This window comes from Acipenser ruthenus, chromosome 37 (assembly GCF_902713425.1).
Source record: "Acipenser ruthenus chromosome 37, fAciRut3.2 maternal haplotype, whole genome shotgun sequence".
Classification (NCBI taxonomy): Eukaryota; Metazoa; Chordata; class Actinopteri; order Acipenseriformes; family Acipenseridae; genus Acipenser; species Acipenser ruthenus.
The window spans coordinates 7,748,895-7,770,788 of NC_081225.1; the positions used below are offsets into that span (position 1 = coordinate 7,748,895).

At 38.5% G+C, this 21,894-nt stretch overlaps 1 protein-coding gene across 3 annotated transcripts in view; it reads right to left on the reverse strand.

The window, feature by feature from the left end:
- Positions 1–2,365: 2,365 nt before the first annotated feature.
- LOC117416425 (leucine zipper putative tumor suppressor 1-like) overlaps positions 2,366–21,894 on the reverse strand; it is a 48,240-nt gene continuing 28,711 nt past the window's right edge. Inside the window, exons 1-4 of one of the 3 annotated variants that reach the window (XM_059008519.1) lie at positions 15,268–15,701; positions 9,650–10,118; positions 6,530–7,387; positions 2,366–6,202 (exon numbers count right to left, since the gene is read on the reverse strand). In XM_059008519.1, the coding sequence (XP_058864502.1) occupies positions 5,513–6,202; positions 6,530–7,387; positions 9,650–10,000 (1,899 nt within the window). In that variant the 5' untranslated portion in view covers positions 10,001–10,118; positions 15,268–15,701 and the 3' untranslated portion in view covers positions 2,366–5,512. Of the gene's footprint in view, positions 6,203–6,529; positions 7,388–9,649; positions 10,119–15,263; positions 15,702–21,894 lie in introns of those variants that run through there. The other 2 variants (XM_059008520.1, XM_059008518.1) reach the window with 2 other exon arrangements.

Here is a 21,894-nt window from a genome sequence, read left to right on the forward strand (position 1 = left end):
ATGAAGAAGACCCTGCATATTCAATCCCAGGGTCATTTTGTTTGGGATGCCGGAGGATGTGGTGCTAAAGCATTATCGTCTCACTCAGCAGGTCTTCCTAGACCTAATAGCTGAATTGAGGGATGAGCTAGACCCCCACGTCAATCTAGGGACCACTATCCCTGCACATGTGAAAGTGCTGTGTTCTCTGCACAACTCTCTGGTTCCTTTCAGACCACAGTTTTCCAGAGTGCTAGCAAATATCTGGATGTTATGCTGAAAAGGGCAGGCCAATACATTTAATTTCCTAAGGATACTCGCATAACTGATGTTGGCTGAGGCTTTTCCAAACAACTCCGTAAGGACTCTCAGCTCCTTCTCAGAAAACGTTTCTTTTTTTTCTGTGCGCCAAGAAGACTTTGCTGCCCTTCCTCTGACATTTTTTTTTTTGCATTGTATTTATCATGCTCCACAAATGTCATACAGCGACTACTGCTCTCTGTACTCCTAACTTTGCAAGGGCGGACGCTAAATAGACTAAATAGATGCGCTCATTGAGACCCTCAGTATCATAACTGTGGATCATTATTTGTTCGTGTTGAGTAATTTGCATTGCTCTTAAGCTTACATAGGGTGCAGTGCAAAATAATTGCCTGCCCACAGTGCAATTTGAATTTTGCATCCGCAATTATTTGCACTGCGCTTATACTTATATCTCCACCATTACCTCAAAGCTAACAATGCACTGGAGCCTGGTATACTAATAACATTCATAGCCGGTTTCACAGACCCCAATTTGCAATAATAGTGGATTCTCTTACCTACAGCTATGGCCAAAAGTTTTGCATCATCCTGTAGAATTAACACATTTTGCTTCATAAAGTTGATTGAAACCTGCTTAATAATGTTACGTTGACATATTGAATTACATACTGCTTTGTAGTTTTCCATATACTCAGAAAAACTGACAAAAATGTAAAAATGTGACATTTCGAAATCTAACATGTACTACTATTATGTCTCCCAGTAGACTTTTGCAATATCATTTTGTAGTTCCTTTGATTATGATGGTAAATAAAATATCTAAATGATGTTCATATATATATGTTTTTTACAAGTATGTCTCATTATTATAAATTCTAGGTGACGCAAACCTTTTTGGCCTTAGCTGCATTCCAAGATTAGTGCTAATCAGCGTGAAACCAGCCAGTAATTGGTTCTAGATTTACTGGCTACCATGGTAAAAGAATAGCAAGAGCTGTAAAGCATGTTAATGCATGGTGAAGTATGGCAAGGCATAAGTAATACATTGGAAAAGCTTCAACTGCAAAATCTCAGCGGAAATGTACAGTGGTAATCATAAAGTGTTACAGAACCCCCTGCAGTGTTTACAAGAAACACATTATTTTACCTTTGATGTGGCCTGTGTTCTCCATAATGCAGCAATATAATCAGTTTTTAAAAAAATATTTTGTATTCTCATATCAACTAAAGAATTACTTATTTTCACCTTTTACTCGTGAACGGTTGCAGGAGAAAGAGAGTTCTTTCTTCTAAACATTGCGGTGCATCCAGTTCATGCCCCCTCCTGCAACAGTGTTGGTGTTCTGATTAAAATGAGTGACGTATTTTGTGCATAGAAATCCAGCATTGTTGCAGGAGGGAGCATTATCTGGATACACTGGATCCTTAGTAGAGGAATTAAGTTTCCCCAGGATATGTGATTATGCCAAGTTCTCGGGGAACACAGTAAGGTTTATCCTGTAGTAACTGTGATTTAGTGTTTATTTTTTTGGAAATGTAGATTATGTAATTAATATAAAGCTTGCTTGATTTTCAGGCAGGAAATCTATATTACAAGCGGTACGTCGATTGGTTAATCTACAAGCCTATTACCAGCAAGTTCCCATTAACCTATAAAGTACCTATTTCGCAAACTCAGTCTTGCCATGCTTTTGAATCATTCTACTTATTATTATACACCCATTGTTGGGTCAATGTTTCGGATACTTATAAGATTTGTATTCTAATAAAGGTGGTTAATTAATGCAAGATTGTCCTTACTGAAATACAATAGAGCAAGCCACTGTTAATATAGTACCACAATGGTAACATTTTCATATTGTAAAATATCAGTGGTAGCACAATGGCATGGGCCAATCTACTCTGGTTATCTATTGCAGTACAATGGTACATTCACTACCAATCTCTTACTGTATATGTGCAATCTTCTCCAAATCCAATCTGTTTTCCATTACTGATAATGGCAGATGGTTTCTTAATACTAATTATATTCAAACCTTTTACGGAAGTTTCTCTTTTGTTGTTGCTGTTTTTAAACAGGGCACAGGGCAACAAAATAACACTAAGAGGTGCAGACTTTTATCAATGAGATTCAACTTTATTTTTTAAATAAATACAAAATATACAATACATAAATAACAGAGCATTTCCAATATTTTCCTTTCGTGTCACCAGCCCCTAGCAAAGCAGATGTTTATAATGCAGAGTTTCAGTCTTTTTACAAATGTGTAGGAGAGAAGTCAATTAAATAGGCAGTTGTCCCGCTCGACAGCTGGTGACACATCAAGCATGCAGAGTAGAAGTAGATAAGCATAAGCAATCTATTTACATCGCCACTGTGCTCTGAGCCAACCAAAGTGGCTTGGGTACAATAATATAAAAAAACATAACCTTGAAAAAACAATTTGGCATATTCAGCGAACATTGTAACACATTCCGCTGCAGAACACTGTCTGGAATGAGCTAAGTAAAAGGTAAACTGTTATTTCTTTAAAAGATAATAAAACAAAAAGAGCAGATGTTCACATGTCAGGCACCAAGCCACCTTTCATTTTACACCCAATAAACAAGGGTATCTAAAACAACACCTGAAGTACATGCTAAAGCAACATCATGCTGAGTGTCCTGCAGCCGTTCCATTTTAGCTAGGTGGAGCCTGTATCGTACTTGGAATGGGGACAACTAAACAAAGTCAATGCAAAGCCTGGGGTGCTGTGCTGTAGGGTTTGAGGATCCCTGAGCAAAATTCTAAATCCAAGTCATTATGCCTGCTCCATGGACATTAAAAGGGTGGGGTACTTATCTGAAGGACAGATTTTACCACTGCTTGTTTAACTCCTCCTTGACCAAGGCAAGTCTTCATTCCACCTGCCTTGTTTCACACCACCACGAATAAGAATCTGAGCTGGTTCTACCTGGTTAGATAAAGGATTTGATTGAGTAAGTGAGAGACAGCCTCTTAGAAATGAGTATTCACCTCATGACCATATGCAAACCCCATTCCTTCTGAAACAATGTTAAAAGTAATGATTTATCTGTTGTATTTCCTGGTGCTTTGTGTAACTCTAATTACTTAAACAGATTTAGCCATTTTGCATGTGAAAGAAACTGGCATGAAATCAGTTTATGAAATACATAGGACTTATAATTTCGACCTGAAAATATTATGGAAAATCTCTTCTTTTAGGTATTTTTTACTATTGCATTTTTTTTTTAATTCAATATGGAATGGATTTTTCTTCGTTATCTATCGAATGACCAGTTGATGTGTATGACTTCAGGTTTAACATCTCACAAGTTTGCATTGCTCTGCATAAACGGTTGTACATTTGACAGGAGTGTATAGCTCATGGGTTTGTAACTAGATTAGAATTGTTGAAAGTCTCATTTTGGATTGTCTACAGTCAAGCACATAGCAGGTAGATGCCTGTAGATGTTCTCTAAAAGCTCTGAGACTGTCCTAACTTAAACACCCTATGCAGTCCTGGGCCTCTCTCAAGCAGAAACGGCCAAGTGTCCACTAGTTTGAACACAGTGCTCTAGAGGTGATAGACAAAAGAGGTTATAAAAACACCAAAACTCTTTTACTTCCTACATGGTGCTATTTTCTCTGTGTTACAAACCTCTTATACAAAAATACCACTTGTTTCTTTATCACTCTTTTGAGCCTTGAAAATCTTTCTGTTCATTACATACTCAGTGAAACACCAGACAAATTAACACAAATAGTAACATAAACCCCCAGAAGATAAATTCAGCAGTATTTTTTTAAATGGCTGCTGTCAAAGACCTACATGGCTCATTACCAAAACAACAGCACCAAAGGTAGTTAATTCAACTCAACAAAGCCACTGTGATTTTTAGCACCTGGATAACAAATGGGGCGCAGCCAGCTGTCGGCATTTAAGGAGCTCCTTTATCCTGTCTTGTTGTCATTGAAAATAGACAGTTATGAATGGAATCTCATTAGCAAACACTTTTTTGAGGTGTTCTTTACATCAAGTGGAGTCACTCCCTAAAGAGGATCAGTATCTCTACTCCTTCATTCTTATCACCGTTCTCTTTTTTTTTTTTTTTAACACTGTCAGATTTCCAGAGTATTAACAGGCTACGAATCAACCTGCTCAATGACTTCTGCTGACTACCTCCGGAAACTGCCAAATTCTGCGGTACTGGTTCTTCAGTATCATGCAGTGCTAAAGTGATGTTGTTTCCACGGTAGTTGTTCTTTGTTGCTGTTTCAGTGGCATGACCCTGTTTACTTTCCATAAGCCTAAGGTGCTTGAACAATGTTTCAAGTATCGCGCTGATCTTCCATTTTATGATATGAGCTAGGGTAAGGAATGGGCTTGGTAGTTGGTTTAGAATCAGGGCTAAGGCTTTGGTTGGGGGAAGATCTTTTTAACAGAATAGAGAATTGTATGCCTAGATTTGGGGGGTGATGGTTAAGATTAGTTCTATAAAACCAGCAAGTGTTCTTACTGTGTATGCAATTCTCATAGGAATGTGGAAGCACCTGGGTAAATATTTCCCATAAATATAGTGGAGATGTCTGGGTTGGATTTGAGGTTGGGCTTATATAGTTGGCGATTCAAAGGAGGTATATTTGTACAGATGGAATGTGGAAGTGTAGGTAGACATAATACATAGAAAACCGACGTGCTTGGAATGAGGCTGCATCATTTGTAGAAATACTTGGGTAGGTCTTTCCTACTGGCATGTGGATAACTACAATAAAGCAGCCTGCACCATGCTGGTTAATATGCATTAGAGACCCCTGTGTTACTGCAGTCTTTCCAGGAAGAACTCCACTTACCACTAACTGTGTCAACCTGCTTTACTGAAATATTGGACAGATAAATGACACAGAGACATAGATTTCCTCTGAAAATACTACCAGGACAAATACAAAGGAGAGGGCTGCTCAAAGCAAGCTCATATTAGCATATGAAACATTGTACTTTTCAGAAATGTATATGGGTTTAAGAAGTCATTTGGGAAAGATTCATAACTTTTCCAAATGGGACAGGATTAAAGACCATTGAATTAATAACACACTATCCACTAAAACAATGGGACCTCAAGCAGTGTGGTTTATATGGAATGAAAATCCATTCAGCAACTTAAAGTTGAAGCACAGAACCTGATGTCCATGAAAGTGTAACTGGATGTGGGTTAACCCTTGTGATAGACCTTAAGCAATGTGCTTCAGAAAATGTAGTCACACAATTTATATTTCCGTGGCTATAATTTTGTCGTACTGAATGTCTGCACTTTGCACGTTAATGTCCAACTCTGTGCGACTCTCCAGCTCCACAGTTAGCTCCTTCAGGATCTTTTCCAAATCTTGGTTCTTCTTGTGCACCTGTAGGTAGTTGTGCTGAAGCTGCTTCTGATACTTGATCACCTTCTCCTTCTCCCGGTTCCAGATCAGCCTCTCATGCTGAAAACTGCTCACCATCTTCTCCTTCTTCTGCCTCTCTTCCTTTAACTCCGCTTTCAACCTTTCCACCTCCTTTTGCAGGGTTTCCATCTCATGCACTGCAGTTGAAAGACATTTGGCTTGTCCTGTTGCTTGCCGACCACTGGCTTCCTGCTTGTTTAACTCCTCCTTGACCAAGGCAAGATCCTGCTTCAGGTTCCGGATGTCTGTCTCCAGTTGGCCCACCTTTTCCCTCAAGAGGTCAGCCTCGTTCTTCTTGCGCTGAAGCTCATTCTCACATACCTCCACCTCCATGGTCCTCGTGTGGACAGACTCCTCCATCTCCCTGACCTTCTGCTCCATGGGCTCTATTTTAGCTTTAGTTTCTTTCAGGAGGGCTTTGAGGCTGACAATTTCGTTCAGCTTGTGGCTCACGTCTCCTTGGGATTCCTTCAGCTGCTGCTTCAGTAGAGAGATCTCTCCAGATTTCTGGCACACCTGTAAAGGAGGTGAAAACAGAGTACCCATTAGGAATGTTTTTCCATTTAGAGAAACCCTAATTATTAGCAAACCGCAGCATTGCTAACAATGAAGTCAACACAAAAGGTTTGGAACAACAATAGCACTGTGGTCACGAATCAGCAGCAGGCAGGTTATTATGTTACTGTGGCACTAAAATGGATTACTAATGTGAATTGTGTGTAAATACCAGTTTTATATTAGTGGTATGTAAACATATGAACCACATTTTGTATTGACTTATGAATGGACCTCCTCAAATTAAGGCAGTATAAGGAACTCAAGACAAACCATTCAATCACTTACTTCCCACTGTGTTTCCTCCAGTGTTGGCGCCATTTGGGTCTGCCCCTTTTCATAGGACTTGAGCTTGACCTCTAGCAGGTCTCGTTCCTGGGCCAGCTGGTTCAAATCATCTTGGAGCTTCTTCTTCTCCTGCTGGAGCTGGAAGACCTGGAGCTGCATGACCTGCTGAGCTCGCACAGCCTTCTGGGAGACCTGCCGTAACTTGGATGAGCACCTCTGCTTCAGCCCTTCCATCTCTTCCTTACAGTACTTCTGTTTCTCCTCAAAGAGCTGACAGGTGTCTGTTTCTTTCTCCTCCAAGCTGACCTGCAGGTCCTGGAGCTCACTATCCTTCTCAAGCAGTTTCTGCTCCAGCTTCAGGATGAGGGCCTCATCGGTGGAGATGGGTGACCGGACGCAAGTGACGTTTTCGGAACAATGGTCCACCTGCCCTGAAGAAGGTCCACTCTGACCAGGAGAAGATTGTCCACTGTCGGATAAGGACATTACCTTGAGGCTGACAATGTTGCTGTCATTTGGTACGCCTGCGCTGCTAGTCTGGTTCATGTTTTGGGCAGACCCTCCAAACCTGTTGGGGAGGCCAGCGGAAGTGCTGAGGTTGTCCGTTTGGCAGCTGCCAGTTGTGCTGTGTGTTGGGATACTAGACATGGAGTTCCTACCAGAGTCTGACAAGGTCCCAGAGTGGTTGGCCTGCTTCTGATCCTGGTCCTTTAGTTTCTCAGAAGGGCTGAGTTGTTTGTTGTTTTGGACCTGTTTCAAGTTATTATGGCTTTCCATTGAGTTGTGAACAGTGGAATTGCTATTCCGAGGAATGACTAGTTTAAATGCAGTAGGCCGTATCAAACCCTTTTCTGTTCCCTATTAGGGGAGAGAAAAGAAGTTGTTAATCTAGTCCTATGCATTGTCTTGCAGATCAATTTTTCAGAACATAAAGACATGTTTGAAACAACTGAAGAAAATGTCATTTGTTCCATCAAGGCTTTACATCATTATTTCATGCATGTGTTTCTGCTATGTTGATACTTTTATTCTAGTTGCTGTAATAGTAACTTGTTATACATTTCCATGAAAGTCCTCCATACCCACTTTTGTTTTACTATAGCTACAGAGAAGTTTATTAAAACTTTTTTTAACGTTTTCTGAAACATGTTCCCCAGTAACACTTGTCCGCTTTACTTTGTTATTGTAAGTTTTACCAATATGTCTCAAAGTTATGAAAAATTCAGTCTGCCAGCTGTAAATAACACACAGCAATCAAGATGTTAAAACTTAATTGCGACTCAAGTGAACGGCAATCACGTGCTTTCAACATGTGGTAATCATGAATTATTCAGGTAGTGAGAATAGTGTCTAAATCAATCTATGCATACAAAGTTCACTTGAACACAAAAGAAAAGATGGCTAATTATGATTGATTGCTTAAATAATAATTGATATAAAAGCAGGCACCTTCATGAGGAGAATGGGAACTATGGGAAGCTGTGTTGGTGAAAAACATTGTCAATATTAAGACACTATTATGGTATATAATAAACCTTGCAGATTGTTTCAGCCAATCAGGTTCAGAGTAGAGCATGAATTATTCCACAAGTACCTGTAGATGCCCTCTAAAAGCTAAAATTACTTTAGAATCTTAAAGCTTGCATTTCAAGTACACCCAGTCATAGAAATAACATAAAGACACATTTAAAAAGGTCTTCAAACATAAAACTATTGTTCAGTTTATAATAGCATTAAAATCCTCAGCTGCGGTCATTACCTGTGGATAATTGGTCTTGTCTTCTATTAAGCGCCATTTTCTTCAGCTCAGGACACCTAACTGTCGTTGCGGTCTATTATCTAGCAGGTAATGACCATTGCATCATCCATTAATGCTTAATTTTATAAGCCTCACAAACCACAGAATCTTTAGAAACACTGGATCATCAATCCGAATCAAATGTAGTGCGCCATAGTAAAATGTGTCTAAAAGTATGTTTCATTTGAATATACATGTACTGAAAGCATGTTAGATCATGGCTGAGACGAGTAAGGCATTGCAAAAACATGGCCTTACATACATGAGCAGACGCAACTACAAAATTACAGGCCACATGTACCATGAAAAGCTTTTATAGGGGTCAATAAAATGGCTAGGCTGGTGCAATAAATTGCCTTCAGATCTTGGTAGAAGGACCCCATCATGAAAGACCCAAGTTATTTATACTGCCTCCTGTTGCCTCTACACACACACACACCTGCAGCTCCATTAAGACAGATTGCATTGCTGTTTCATATTAATAATAAGCAACCCTTGGGTGAGAAAGGTAAGTATGTTGATTCAGCATTCTTGTGCAGTGACTTAATTCCTAAGACAGCAATATTTTCAATATGCCTAAGTAAAGGCATAAAGAGCCATTGAGAGGAGGTTTGCTCAAGCATGGCCCTACTGCAGCAAATCTTTCAGAAGATCAAGGTATTTCTATTCAATCTTAAGACTTAATGAAGCTGGCTTGACAGTATAAACCTTTTAGCATTTCAGTAAAGGGATGGTATTAATTTCAATCTCACTCAGTAGAACATGTGGGGACTGTATTGATGTGCCATGATTACATTCCTGTGGCTAATATCACATTTATCAGCTGATTTATAAATACTGTATAAATTATTTGAAAATAAACAGATCACTGTGAGGGTTAATTCCTGTTATACAGTATCTATCTATCTATCTATCTATCTATCTATCTATCTATTCATCTATATCTATATCTATATATTTCTCTCTCTCTCTCTCTCTCTCTCTCTCTCTATATATATATATATATATATATATATACTGAAGAATGTTTTCTTAAGGACTGTTTTCTTTAAAAACCCATTTTGATTAATTAAATTAAGTAATTGTCATAGAGAAGATTAGAAGTTTATTTCCAGAACTATTTACACTCTTAAAAGAAAAAAGAAAATGTCTTAATACAGACACGTTTTCTGAATAGGGTGCAATGTTACAAAACTATCAACAGACAACTCAGGTACGGTACACCTACAATAAAGGAAGGCTTAAGGAGGCTTTGAAGGAACAGCAGCCATGTACAACACTGGAGACCAATATGCAACAGTGAGCTGTAATTCTTAACTCACCTTTTCGAGTTTTCCGGAGAACGGCACCAGTTTTGGCGGTGTGGAGCAAACAGCTTCCATTCCAGCTTGTGTTTTCTTCACCTCCTCTCCGACGGACGGTTTTGCACCTTCGCTTTTGTGAGGCACTCTAGTTTTATGGCTCAATTTGATATAAAAGAAGTCCTCACTTTTTCCCAGTTTGGAGATGGCTTTGGTGGTGTTGTTGGTGGAGTCCTGGGAGAAACCATACCTCAGAAGGCCGTCGGCACCACGGCTTGATTTCTTGCTTGTCTTCTTCACTTTGTATTCAGAGGCCCGGCAGTGCTTGCTGTGAAAACTGTGTCCTGATATCAGGCTACTGACACTTCCCATGTTTTCTTGGCTCTAGGAAGTGCGAAAGTAAAGAGGAAGCTGGTTTTGCCTTAGCGGGAACTACATGTAGTGCATTCATAGCCACTGTGAGTCATCAACACGGCTTCCACTAGTGAACCTAGAATTAAAAGGGAAATGTTTTTAGCATGATACGTTAAAGAGCTAAACTGACTCATTGTGTGACCCTGAGCAAGTCACTTAACCTCCTTGTGCTCCGTCTTGCGGGTGAGACGTAATTGTAAGTGACTCTGCAGCTGATGCATAGTTCACACACCCTAGTCTCTGTAAGTTGCCTTGGATAAAGGTGTCTGCTAAATAAACAAATAATAATAATATACGACCAGGAACAGTTTGTTGTAAGAAAGTTGTATGTAAAATTAGTTGGTGGTAATATTGATCAAACCTTGAAAGGTAATACTGGGTGTATAGTTTAGTACTAAAATACATGTAAGAAGAGATGTCATCTTTTGCAGTTTGAGGGAGAGGACCGTGAAGTGAAGCTGCTCAATCTATGCAAAATGACACCCTGCACATATACATATGAACTTATTATAAAAATGAAGATTGTACTCATGAACTAACATTTAAAAATACTATAATAAAATGATATCCTTAAAATAGAGTTTATAATCCTTATGTAATAAGTAAATTAGTTCAATATTTCAAATAAAACACTGAATATAATATACACATCTTACGATGCTCTTGTGTAAGCCATGTCTGTATTATCCAAGTATTTCAGTTTATAAAGGTACCCGTATAATTGATGTGACCTTGGTCTGGAAATGGCATGGGTTTTTTGATTGCGTTGCTAGGCTGGGTTCACTAGCTTGAAATGGGATTGACCTCCTGGATCCAGGGGTCAGTAAGCCTGTAGAGGTCATTCATCACCCTGTAAGGTATCACTTGATTGATATTGACAGGAAAGATCTAGAGCCAGGAGAAAGACTAGCTGGATTAACTAGAGATAAACTGCCATGTTCCACAGCCATGCTCAATGTAAAAATCTGTCTTTACCAGTAAAGCCAAGAAAAGATTTTGTTTTGTTCAATACCTCGAGCCTTTCAGCTTGCACTATACTAAATTATAAATACTGAGTACTGCATAAATAAAGGGGGACTCATGACTAATTAGCAGGACAGGTGAGGTGAGAAGGGAAGTTCTCCTAGCTGCTTCCTAACAGCAGTCACTGTGGCACTGACCATGAGCACTATATTCACAAGCACTCCCAAAACAACAAAAAAACAAACCTATAGACAGATAGATAGATAGATAGAGATAGAGTGATAGATAGATAGATAGAGTAGATTGATAGATATGTGGTCCTTCACATATAACATGCATTTTTGTTTGCGGATAGAAACACAGTGTTGATGAACTCGTGAACTTAGTGTTAATGCATGCAAGTCATGGGTAAAGAACTCATAGTGTAGCAGAGAACTCCCATGAAAAGTATCCAGACAGACCAGCGCTTGACAGTGTCCCAGGGAGTTGCAATTTACCATGTGCAAGGCCAATGGAGAATGTCGATAGAAACATGTTCTTTAACAGAGGTGGCCAAACCGCAGGTCGCGAGCTGCATGTGGCTTCCAGTGAAATGCTGGGTGACGCATACTTTGCGGCTCCAATGAACTGAAGAAAGAATAATAAACAAACACGAAAAGAGAACAAGCAAAAATAAACACAACAAGTTTATTATTTTGTTCTCTGTACTCATTCGTGTTTATTATTCTTTCTTCTCTCTCTCCTGTTTCTTTGAGCCTTCAAGGATATTTCATCACTTGATGACCTTCGACACCGCACGCCAGATGTGCAGTTGAAAGTGAATTTCATAAGTTTGAATGAAGTGCTTGTTGTTTCGTGGAGACAATGGCATTGAGCAAACCATCAACAAGTAATAAATGAAAGTATGCCTTAAGTCAGAATGGAAGAGTTTGCTTTCAGTGAAAACAGCGGTAAACCTCGCTGTCTCCTCTGCAACAAATTGCTTACAAATCACAACACATTTTCATCTGAATATCCTCCTGGATCAGACTTGAGAAGAAACAAGTTGGCCTCTTAAAGCATGCCTCAGCAGTCAGAAGATGCTCCTTTTGGCGTTCAGTAAAGAAGCTGATGTAACAACTCAAGTGAATTTTGTGTGGCATGAATAGGGCTCTTTGTTTTCGGTTTTTATTTTTGGTCACGTGATGCCCCTTTAAAGTTATATTGTGCCGACTCTGTTTCTTAAGTAAACTCTTAAAAAAGTGTTGGTTGTGAAACAAGATCACTTTAGTTTTTTCTCCCTTAACTTGAATGAGACTGTGATTCTGTTTAATTGATAATGTGAAAAAAGGCAGCTCCTTATTTTTAAGTCAAACCGAACACAAAAAGCGAGTTCAGTTAATGCTTTTCCCGGATTTAAAATCTTAATGACTTGTTGCAAAAATGTTAGAACCTGTTTTGCAAATAATAGTTTCTTCTTAATTAATTACGATTTAATTAAATACATTTAATTTCACTCGCTGTTTGCGTTCAGTTTGTATTCAAAACAAGGAGCTGCCTTTTTCGTTTTACATTATCAATGAAACAGAATCACAGTCTCAATCAAGTCATGGGAGAAAAAAACTAAAGTGAACTTGCTTCACAATCAACACTTTTCCAAGAGTTTAATTGAAAGTCGGCAAAAACAAACAAAAAACAACAGCATCACGTGATCAGAAAAATAAAACCGGAAAACGAAGAGTCCTAGCATGGAATATCGGTCGTGCAAAACGTCCTTATTCAGATAAATGAATCTTTTTATAAACTTGGAGTGGGTGCTAGACTAGAGAATGCATGTTTAAATGTTATATATATATGACCTGGACGGGAAACGACGTGGCATCCACGGATTGGAGGAGCGGATTTACTCGTTGACCAAGGGGTCATGGGTGACGTTATAAAAAGGAGACGTAGTGATGTGATCTGTTCCTTTGTGAATAGTTAACTTAAAAGACCAGAAGGAGAACCTGTGTTGCGAAACGTGAGTGCTTTGTTTGTTTTTTGTTAATAATACTGTTTGCGATTATTTGGACGCCTAATACGATCCGGAGCTGTTACCAAAGGCCGGCACTAAACCCGGATCAACAACACTGCACTTTTGTTTGCACTAAAGAGCTGTATTCACCACGAGCACTAGAGCACACACTGTGGACAGGTGTTGGTGTTTTGTATGTGTTACGTGTGTGTGAACTAAAAACAGGACTGTTATTATTTCGGGGCCAACCCGCGGATTACAAATAAGCAATACACGCCGCTGTATGGCTTCATTACCATTGTTATTATTTACTGTTATTTTGCCATCAGGCCATTGGATTTGAAAAAAACGTTACCTTCACCTGCACATAGTTAACCACTTTTCCACAGTTTCGTATAAGGTTTTACCTCAGAAAAATCAACTTCATATTTGAAGTTAGGGATGAAATCCTTTTATTTTTTTTTACATGGCCTGTTGTTTATATATCTCCTGATATAAGAAAGCAAGGCAGTAGCTTAATCTTTTGGACTTGCAGTTTGGAGGAAAATATGAATTTATTAACAAAAGCGAATGTGGACCCAGCCAGTGTCAGTGACTTTCTATTTCCCAGACACAGTGCAATATATTTCAGAGTGACATGCTCTGAAATTGCAGCCCTAGAGAGAGAGAGTATCAGGCTTGGCTTCCTACCTACTTCTCAGTGTGACTGCAGGAGGATCTTGGTAATCATAATCACTGTAATCAATAATTGGCCATGAATATTTAATTTACACCCTATCCTCTGGATGCATGTGAACCCAGGTGGTGCTAGCTGTGGACTACAGCCCACTCGGGACTAAGCTTAGACCCTTTCAAGTCATCTCTCTGGTGACAGAAGCTAGAAAGTGGCTTCCAGAGCACGGCTTACAGCATCACCAGCATCTGCTCCCTGCCTTAACTGGGCATATATAATACTCATTTACTAGGTAATTGTACCCAGCTTAGAAGAACATCCTTGCTTTTAATACATTGGCTGTACAGTGTATTTCTTTTGTAAAGTGCTTTTGATAAGATGACGTATATGCTCTTGCTATTGCAATTATAATACTTGTGTATTAACCTGAAGAAAAGCCACTTACTGCAATGTGTCATTAGCCCCCTTTTTTTAGCACCAGGGAGAAAAACAACCATTAAAGATACAATACTCAAAACAAGCATCTGTGGATTTTAATTCAAGGGCTGTTATTGTTAAATGTAACAGTAACTACTGTTCTAATGTGCTAATTTTGAATAAAACACTTTGTGAATCCCCCCCTATGGTTTTTTTTTATTGTTCAGGTATTTGGAATAACATTTTGGAAGTCTAATGAAAAATACTTAAATGCAAGTAGCCAAACACAAATTGTACAACCCAGTTACTAAATAGCAAAGTGCAAGAAAGCATAGTGAAAGCCTGGTAAAGCACTGGTAAGCATTGTAAAGAATGAGGTATACTAAAATATATTAAAAAAACATGGCAAACCAGGGTAAACTATGTTAAATGTCATGGGACAAGCATGGTACAACTGCAAACATGCCAGGGTAAACTTTTATAAAGGTATTTGCAAATACAGACGTTTATATATTTGTCTAGCATTGACTATTCAGTACCCTTTCCCACTTTGAAGGTGATGAGGCAAACACAACATCACTTCGGAACAACTGCTTGTCAACTCTTCACAGTTGCCCGACAGCAGGGATCTGTCAATAGATAGCTATACAGGATGCTTCCTGGAGCAAACAGACGATGAAACAAACCCAATAACATTCAGATTTTATTACTGGCTCTAAAATAAACTGCACTGGCAAAATAGGGGACCTTGCATTTTGATTTTTTTTGTGTGTGTGTTTGTTGTAAGTTCACGCTTATACAGAAAAACAAAAACACACACATTGCAAAATGCCTAAATAAGCATTATACTATAGAGATTGGATTTTTACTCAAGTAAAAAAATAATTTACAAATGTTTTGCACTTATTTTATTAACACATAAGCTTTGTTTTCAGATAATCTGTACTGTCACTTTATATACTTTTTATATTTAAATTGTATAGTACATGAGTACATTTAAGAACAGTATCACCTTTACTTAATATGATAAAAATCATTAATTTAAAAAAAAAAAAAAACTAAAAATGTCAGTGGTAAAATGAAACTTGTTTTCATGACACAATGCATACACTCTCATCCATAATAAACATCTAAATCTAAGAGCCGGCTAAAAACAAAAAGCTTTTCAAACGTACTTACTGTACAAGACCCTGGGCCAGACAGCCCTGTAACGCTCCTCTCTAAATCCAGAAACCCGAACACTTCAAGCAAGAATATCAAGCAAGCCTGAAAACGAGACCCTCTTACTGTTAAGCATCCACTTGATGTGCCTAAAAACGGCAATCCTTCTCTTCTTTAGGAGATCCACACATGTGCAGTGGCCCTGACTGAACCAGTTTCTGAATATAACAGGCTGCCAGCAGCCAACCAGCCAAACACTAGCATGCACTGGGGAGGGGAAGCTTTCATTCAACAACTACAATTTTGCATAACTGACATGTAAATGCAACTGGGGGGGACTTTGCCCCAGGGGATAGCACACTTCTTTACACCCACATGTGCCACTAAAGTGATTAACTCCTTGTTTAACAATACATTTACTTTGCGTCTCCCAATCGGCACACTTTGTAGCCCCCCCCCCCCCCCAGCCCCCCCAGCCCGACGACACCACACCATTCTTTGTAAGTAATGAAACGGCACAGATTAAAAGAAGCACGTTTCTCTTTGTCTGTTTCTCAGTGCTGTTTCTGTGGAATGAGTCCACCTGCCCGTATCTATCTATGAACAAACACATCTTTATTTACTTTTAAACCTAAATGGAGGCCTTCACTCCAACACTCAATCAACAATTCGGAGGTAACGTTAAGAAATGGATGATAAGAAGGCTATTGTTTTCATCATTGTGAGTTTTACCTCAGTAATGTACATACCTGTATAGGCCTACATGCACAAATGGAAAGTACAGGCTCTTATTTTGCAGTTTTCCCAGGCTTTTCCCATGGTTTTACTATGCATTTCCCATAGTTGCAATCTTTTTTTATTTTGTATTCTGTATTTTGTTTTACCTTACCTCTCTGTGCTTTTAAATGCTTCCCTATGCATGACAGGGCTTTCACCATGCTTTATAACATTTTGTTATGCTTTTACTTTGTTAAACTTGTATAAGGTTACTTCTAAACACAAGCAAGCTGTATAATGTTTAGTAGCATTTGTATCTTTATATTATGAGTAATCTAGTTTTAAATAAATGTTTTAATACAAATTGAGGTCCGCCATTGGCCAGGCCCGGTAATTTGCATGCAACTTGCCAAGCACACAGGACACTGTAGGGTGACTTGGCTTTGGCCCGTCTGGATACTTTACGTGGAAACTTAAGAGCATTTGCCCATGACTTGCATGCATGAACACCAAGCCCACATGTTCATCAACACTGTATGTTCCTGTCCTCCGTGACTGTATTTGTAAATCAAATAAAAATGTATTTTCTGTAATAACGTAATATGCTTTTTTCCCCCAGGTGATACCATTGTTTAAGAATCAACTAAATACTGTAAGAAGGATTTTGTTTGTGTTTGATGCAGCTGGCCTGAATTCCAGAAATCTGTTCAGCCAATCGGAGGGGTACGTTTAACAAGAGTAGCCAATCAAAATAACGGTAGACATCATATACAAGTCATATTAGCGCTATCCCTTTCAAAACATAGGTGAAGTTAACTCATGTCACTACTTCAAATTGAGCACAAAGAGGAGGACAAGATACATGGAAACTGATTAAAGGTTTAGAACAGAAGGTAGGAAGCACATTTTTAAAAAAAATCATGGAATAGCAAACCAGGTTAAGCAGTTACATCTAAAACATAAAAAAAGAACCTCTAAGGGGCAAATAGTGTGCTATGAAGGGATGAGCATTGATGGGCCAGACAGCCTTTTCTAGTTCCAAAACTTTTCTTATGTTCTAATATAAAATATCTTTGAACCTTGTCAACTTGGTACCATATCACTATGTAATGCATTGGCATCTCAGCCCATTGAATTGAATGCAAGGGCTGGATGTGAACCATCAACTGAACAGTTCAATGATGAATGTCTTACCATTCAACTAAAGATCAAGCTACGCAGTCGAGAGGCAAGTGCGTGTTATATGCTGATGTTAGTATTATTAACTCATCGGCCGCTAGGAGCAGATCATTACAAATACAAAGGTGTTACAGTTTCACAAACACGGTGTAATAAATCAACATTGTAGCTATGGCTAGGTTTATTCATGCTGGTATCTGAATGGTATTTTTAAAACTTTTCTGTAAGGTTGTAGCTAACCCTTTTCAATAATGCTGACACTTTAAAAACGAGTAACAGATTATTTAATTGCTACTGTATTTGATTAATTGTATGCATTTTTAACTCATGCTGCTGTAATTACATTCCGTACACTCAGCAGAGAACTAAGTCATTAAAACAAATTGAAGTCTTATAATTTATCTTTTGAAAGGAGTTGAAATTGATTTGGCAAGATGGTGGAAAAAAACCCCATCAAATGAACAGTTGAATCATCCCAAAAGAAAACGGTTTCAATTGTTTCTCAGTTGGGATTCTTAATGTGCTCTCTGCTACAAGGTAGCAAATGATTCTGCACAAAACATAATGATTAAGGTGGTTTGCTACAGTTCATGACAACAATGCCAGCGGAACAATATCGATATATTTGATATAATGTAACATACAGTACTTCTCTGTATTTAAAAAAAAAAAAAAAAAAAAAAATCTGTTATTGGCTATGGGGAAATACAAATTCATGTCTTCTGAATACTGTATTTTTTTACTGTATCGGTAAATTTTCTAAGCTATTTACTCCTCATTATCATAATAAGCACATTTTCTTAAATACAAAAAACAAAGAAAAAAAACCCAATAATGTAATGGGTCAAAAGCAGTCTGATTGTAAAAGATGTGTTTTCCTTTCAGGGAAAAACCGTTCTAATGAGTAAATTGCATGGAGAATCTAGCCCTATGTAAAGGCCACATAACACTGTATAACTACATGCAGAATTCTTCAGAATTATTTAGAAAATATTAATATAATTATTGATAACATATTTTAATCATATTTCTTAAAAAACAAAAGTATAGTAATTGATAATATGACGTTTCAAATGGCTTATGACGTAGCCACTCACTTAAAATTTTTTCTCATAGTAAAAGCATAGCAGTGTAATAAAGCATAGAGAAACTATGGTAAAGCATAGGTAAGCATTGTAAAGCACAGAGGGGTATGGTAAAGAATTGACAAAAAACATGGCAATCCATGGTAAATTATAGTAAACGCATAACTACAAAATGGCTGTGCAGTTTTACTGTGATAAATGTTTTATAAATAATATTATTTTTGCAGATTGTAGTAACACATGCTATTACAGCAATATTATGAATGATTTTGAAACTTATACAGTGTTATTTGGCCTTTCTGAAGGTGTTTTGGATGCAACCTACTGTAGAACTAAAATTTCTCTAGCAAAAACTGCATGTGATTTTTCCAATCCTTGCTATAGCAAGTGCCACTTCATGTTATGTGATAGGGTTGAACGGTGCCAACTGTAGCAGAGCTGCTTAAATACAGGCATTTTTATTATCTTCTTTTCCTCAGAAACAGAACCAATCACTTGATCTGCCAACCACAACAAAAATCTACTGACAAAATAATTAGTTTCTGAGGTTCAGTCTTTCTGAGGAATTTAATTAACTTGAAGCTGACAACAATCTGTGAAAAAACGGCTGGTGTAATTGTTGTGAAGAGATATATAATTGCCCTTCCTCTCTAAAGAAGTTGCATCACCCTATAGAATTAATGCATTTTGATTCATAAAGCTGAATGAAACCTGCTGAATAATGTTACGTTAACATTGAATTACATACCGCTTTGTAGTTTTCCATATACTTGATGAAAAACTGACAATTTAACAACTTGACATTTAGAAATCCAACATGAAATACTGTACTACTATTATGCCTTCCAGGAGACTTTTGCGATATCCTTTTGTAGTTCTTTACATGATGTTAAATAATGTTCATGTATTTCATTTTTTTTTCACTTAAGTCTCAATCCTAAAATTCAGTGATACAATAATTGTGGCCTATACTGTAGGTTTTAAAAGTCAAATGATATCTGGTAGGTTACAGAAATGTATGTTAGCAATTCATGCAGTGCTGCACGTCCATGCTCATTTTACTTGTAAATGCATGCATACATGTATACACACAAGTTTCTACGCATTCATACACAAATACACACAAACATATTGAATCTAAGTGATACACCAGACCTAATTCTCACAGTCTCAATTCCCTTTCCCCTGTTTCATTGTAAACAAGAACCTGTCCTCTGTTTGTCAAACCCTACCTCCTAAAATAAAAGATGTAATTGATTGGATTGATTCAGTGACCAGATGCATGACATTCTCGTAAGAAAATGTTTGTTTTAGACTCAGGGGGACTCATGCCTCAGGATAGCACAGCAGGAGCCAGGATTTGGCCCTTAGTTCCAAGGGTCTCAGCTTCATCAATCTTCCACCGTTAACCAGATAACACAACAACAGGGTCTGTAAAAGCACTGGTGTGTTCCAGTACTATTATCTATAGGCAAGCTAAGGCACATGACTCACATCTCTCCACATTGTCTGATTCAGTCAGTAGTTTTTTTGATACAACGAAAAGAACGTTAGGAACGTCTTCTAAAAATGCTGATGAGGACGCCAGCAACAGTGCATCGACTACGAATGTGGACACAAACACAAACGAAGCCACTCGCACATAGACATGGTAAAGTAAAGCATTCTGACAGGATGCAGAAAGACACTGTGGAAATACTTGTAGAAATTAGAGAAAAGCATTACATATTATATGTGTTACTAGAAGTTCAGTAAACAAACAAAATATAACTACACCTTTGCCTATAAGATGGGAATTTTGCTGGCAAGTTATTGCTTGGAAGTTATTTCACCTTTAATGGAACTACTGTAACATATATTTAATAATTAGTCTGAGACATTCTTTCGAATGTAGAGTTCATGTGCACCGGAAGTCCATCTCCCCATAGCCTTGATTAGGTGTGGAGCAACGTTCCTGGAAGCAGCAGAAGTTGCAGCGCCGATCCTGAACGATGTCCAGAGTAGTTGTCGGGAGGAAGCCGAGCGTGAAGGAGACACCGACACGACTATCCCTTCCGGGGTGAGAAACAGGATCCTGGTTGCTGGCCGTCGGACACAGAGACAGATAGCTGACAAGAGCAGAAACAGGACAAATAATACAATGTGTTTTTTATAAATAAACATGCACACCTTTCTTTTCTTGGTCTGATTTTGAATGTTTTAAAAGTAAAGATTACGTGACCTGGGATTGATGATGGAGCTCTCCTATGCAGAGGTTTGAGGATGGGTCGAATGACTGGTTCCAGCATGTGATTTCGCCGCATCGTAGGAATCCACAGAAAGCCGAGACGAACATTGCTATCTTTGTATGGAGAAAAGCAGCCTGAGTGTAGAGTGTTGATCATGGATTCCAGGACTTCCTCTGTGATAGGCAACTTGGAAGATGAAGGTTTGGAAGTATTTATTTGAATCGCACGGAGCAGCATTTGTATCCGGGATGGGGGAAGGATAGTGATTCCGAGCAAACGAGAGTGAAACTGTAGCCCTGACAAGTATCGGCGTATGGTGGAAAGGGAGAGATTGCATTTTAAAAAGCAATAAATAATGAATTCTATGATGGAAGATTCGGAAATAAGGCATGAATGTGACAGGGAGCAATATTTGATGTAAGACTGCCACCCTGTATTATAAGCAGCTCTGGTGTTTCATGAGATTAACTACAGATTCAGATATCTGGATGTTGGGAGATTTGATACAATATGAGGTCCTTGAACCCTGGACATGGATGCGGTAGGGGGTCTCCTGAAAACATTGTGTGGAATTTCTGAAAATTAAAACAAGAGAGAGAGTCAGCGATTATGTTTTTTGAACCCGGGATGTGATTTGCTTGGATTCTAAAGTTTCCCAGCACTGAAACCCAGGTGAGCTTTCTCATGATCTTCATGATTGTAGGGGAAGAGGATCTGCCCTTAATGATAATAGCTACTGTAGAGAGGTTTTCACAATTAAATGTTATGACCTTTTTTGACCATTTATGTCCCCAGATTACGACTGAAACAATAATAGGATACAATTCAAACAACGCTGAAGATTGCTCTGTGGAAGGAAGGGATGAGATCTCGAGGGGCCAATTCCCATAGAACCACTTGGAACCTGAAATACCACCGAAGCCCCGAGAGGGGGCAGCATCGGTATAGAGACCGGGAGAGTCTGCAGAAGTAGGTAAGTTATTGTAAAATAAGGAAATGCCGTTTCAGTTGGAGAGGAGGTGGGACCACAGGTTGATATCGTCCCGGCACCCCGTTAACATGGTATTGTAATTTGAATACGGAAGCTGCTAGTTTTAAAGATAAGAAACAAATGAACATCCTTGTGGCATGATCCTTGTAGCAAAATTAAGATGACCCAGTAGAGAGGAGTTCATGTTTAGTACAAGATTTTCTGTCCTGAAAGGATTTTAAGACGTCTGAAATTCGATGCAATTTGTCTTGGGGGAGACATGCTTCCATTTTCTTGGAGTCCAGTTCAATCCCAAGGAATTCCAGGCAGGTGGTGGTACTCATGGTACTCCGAGATAGAACAAGCAGGGGGCTGATCCTTAAAGTCCACTAATAGAAAGACGTCTAATAGATGGAGCACGAATGGCAATTTGAAATTATTTAGTAGAATCCAACACAATGCTTCA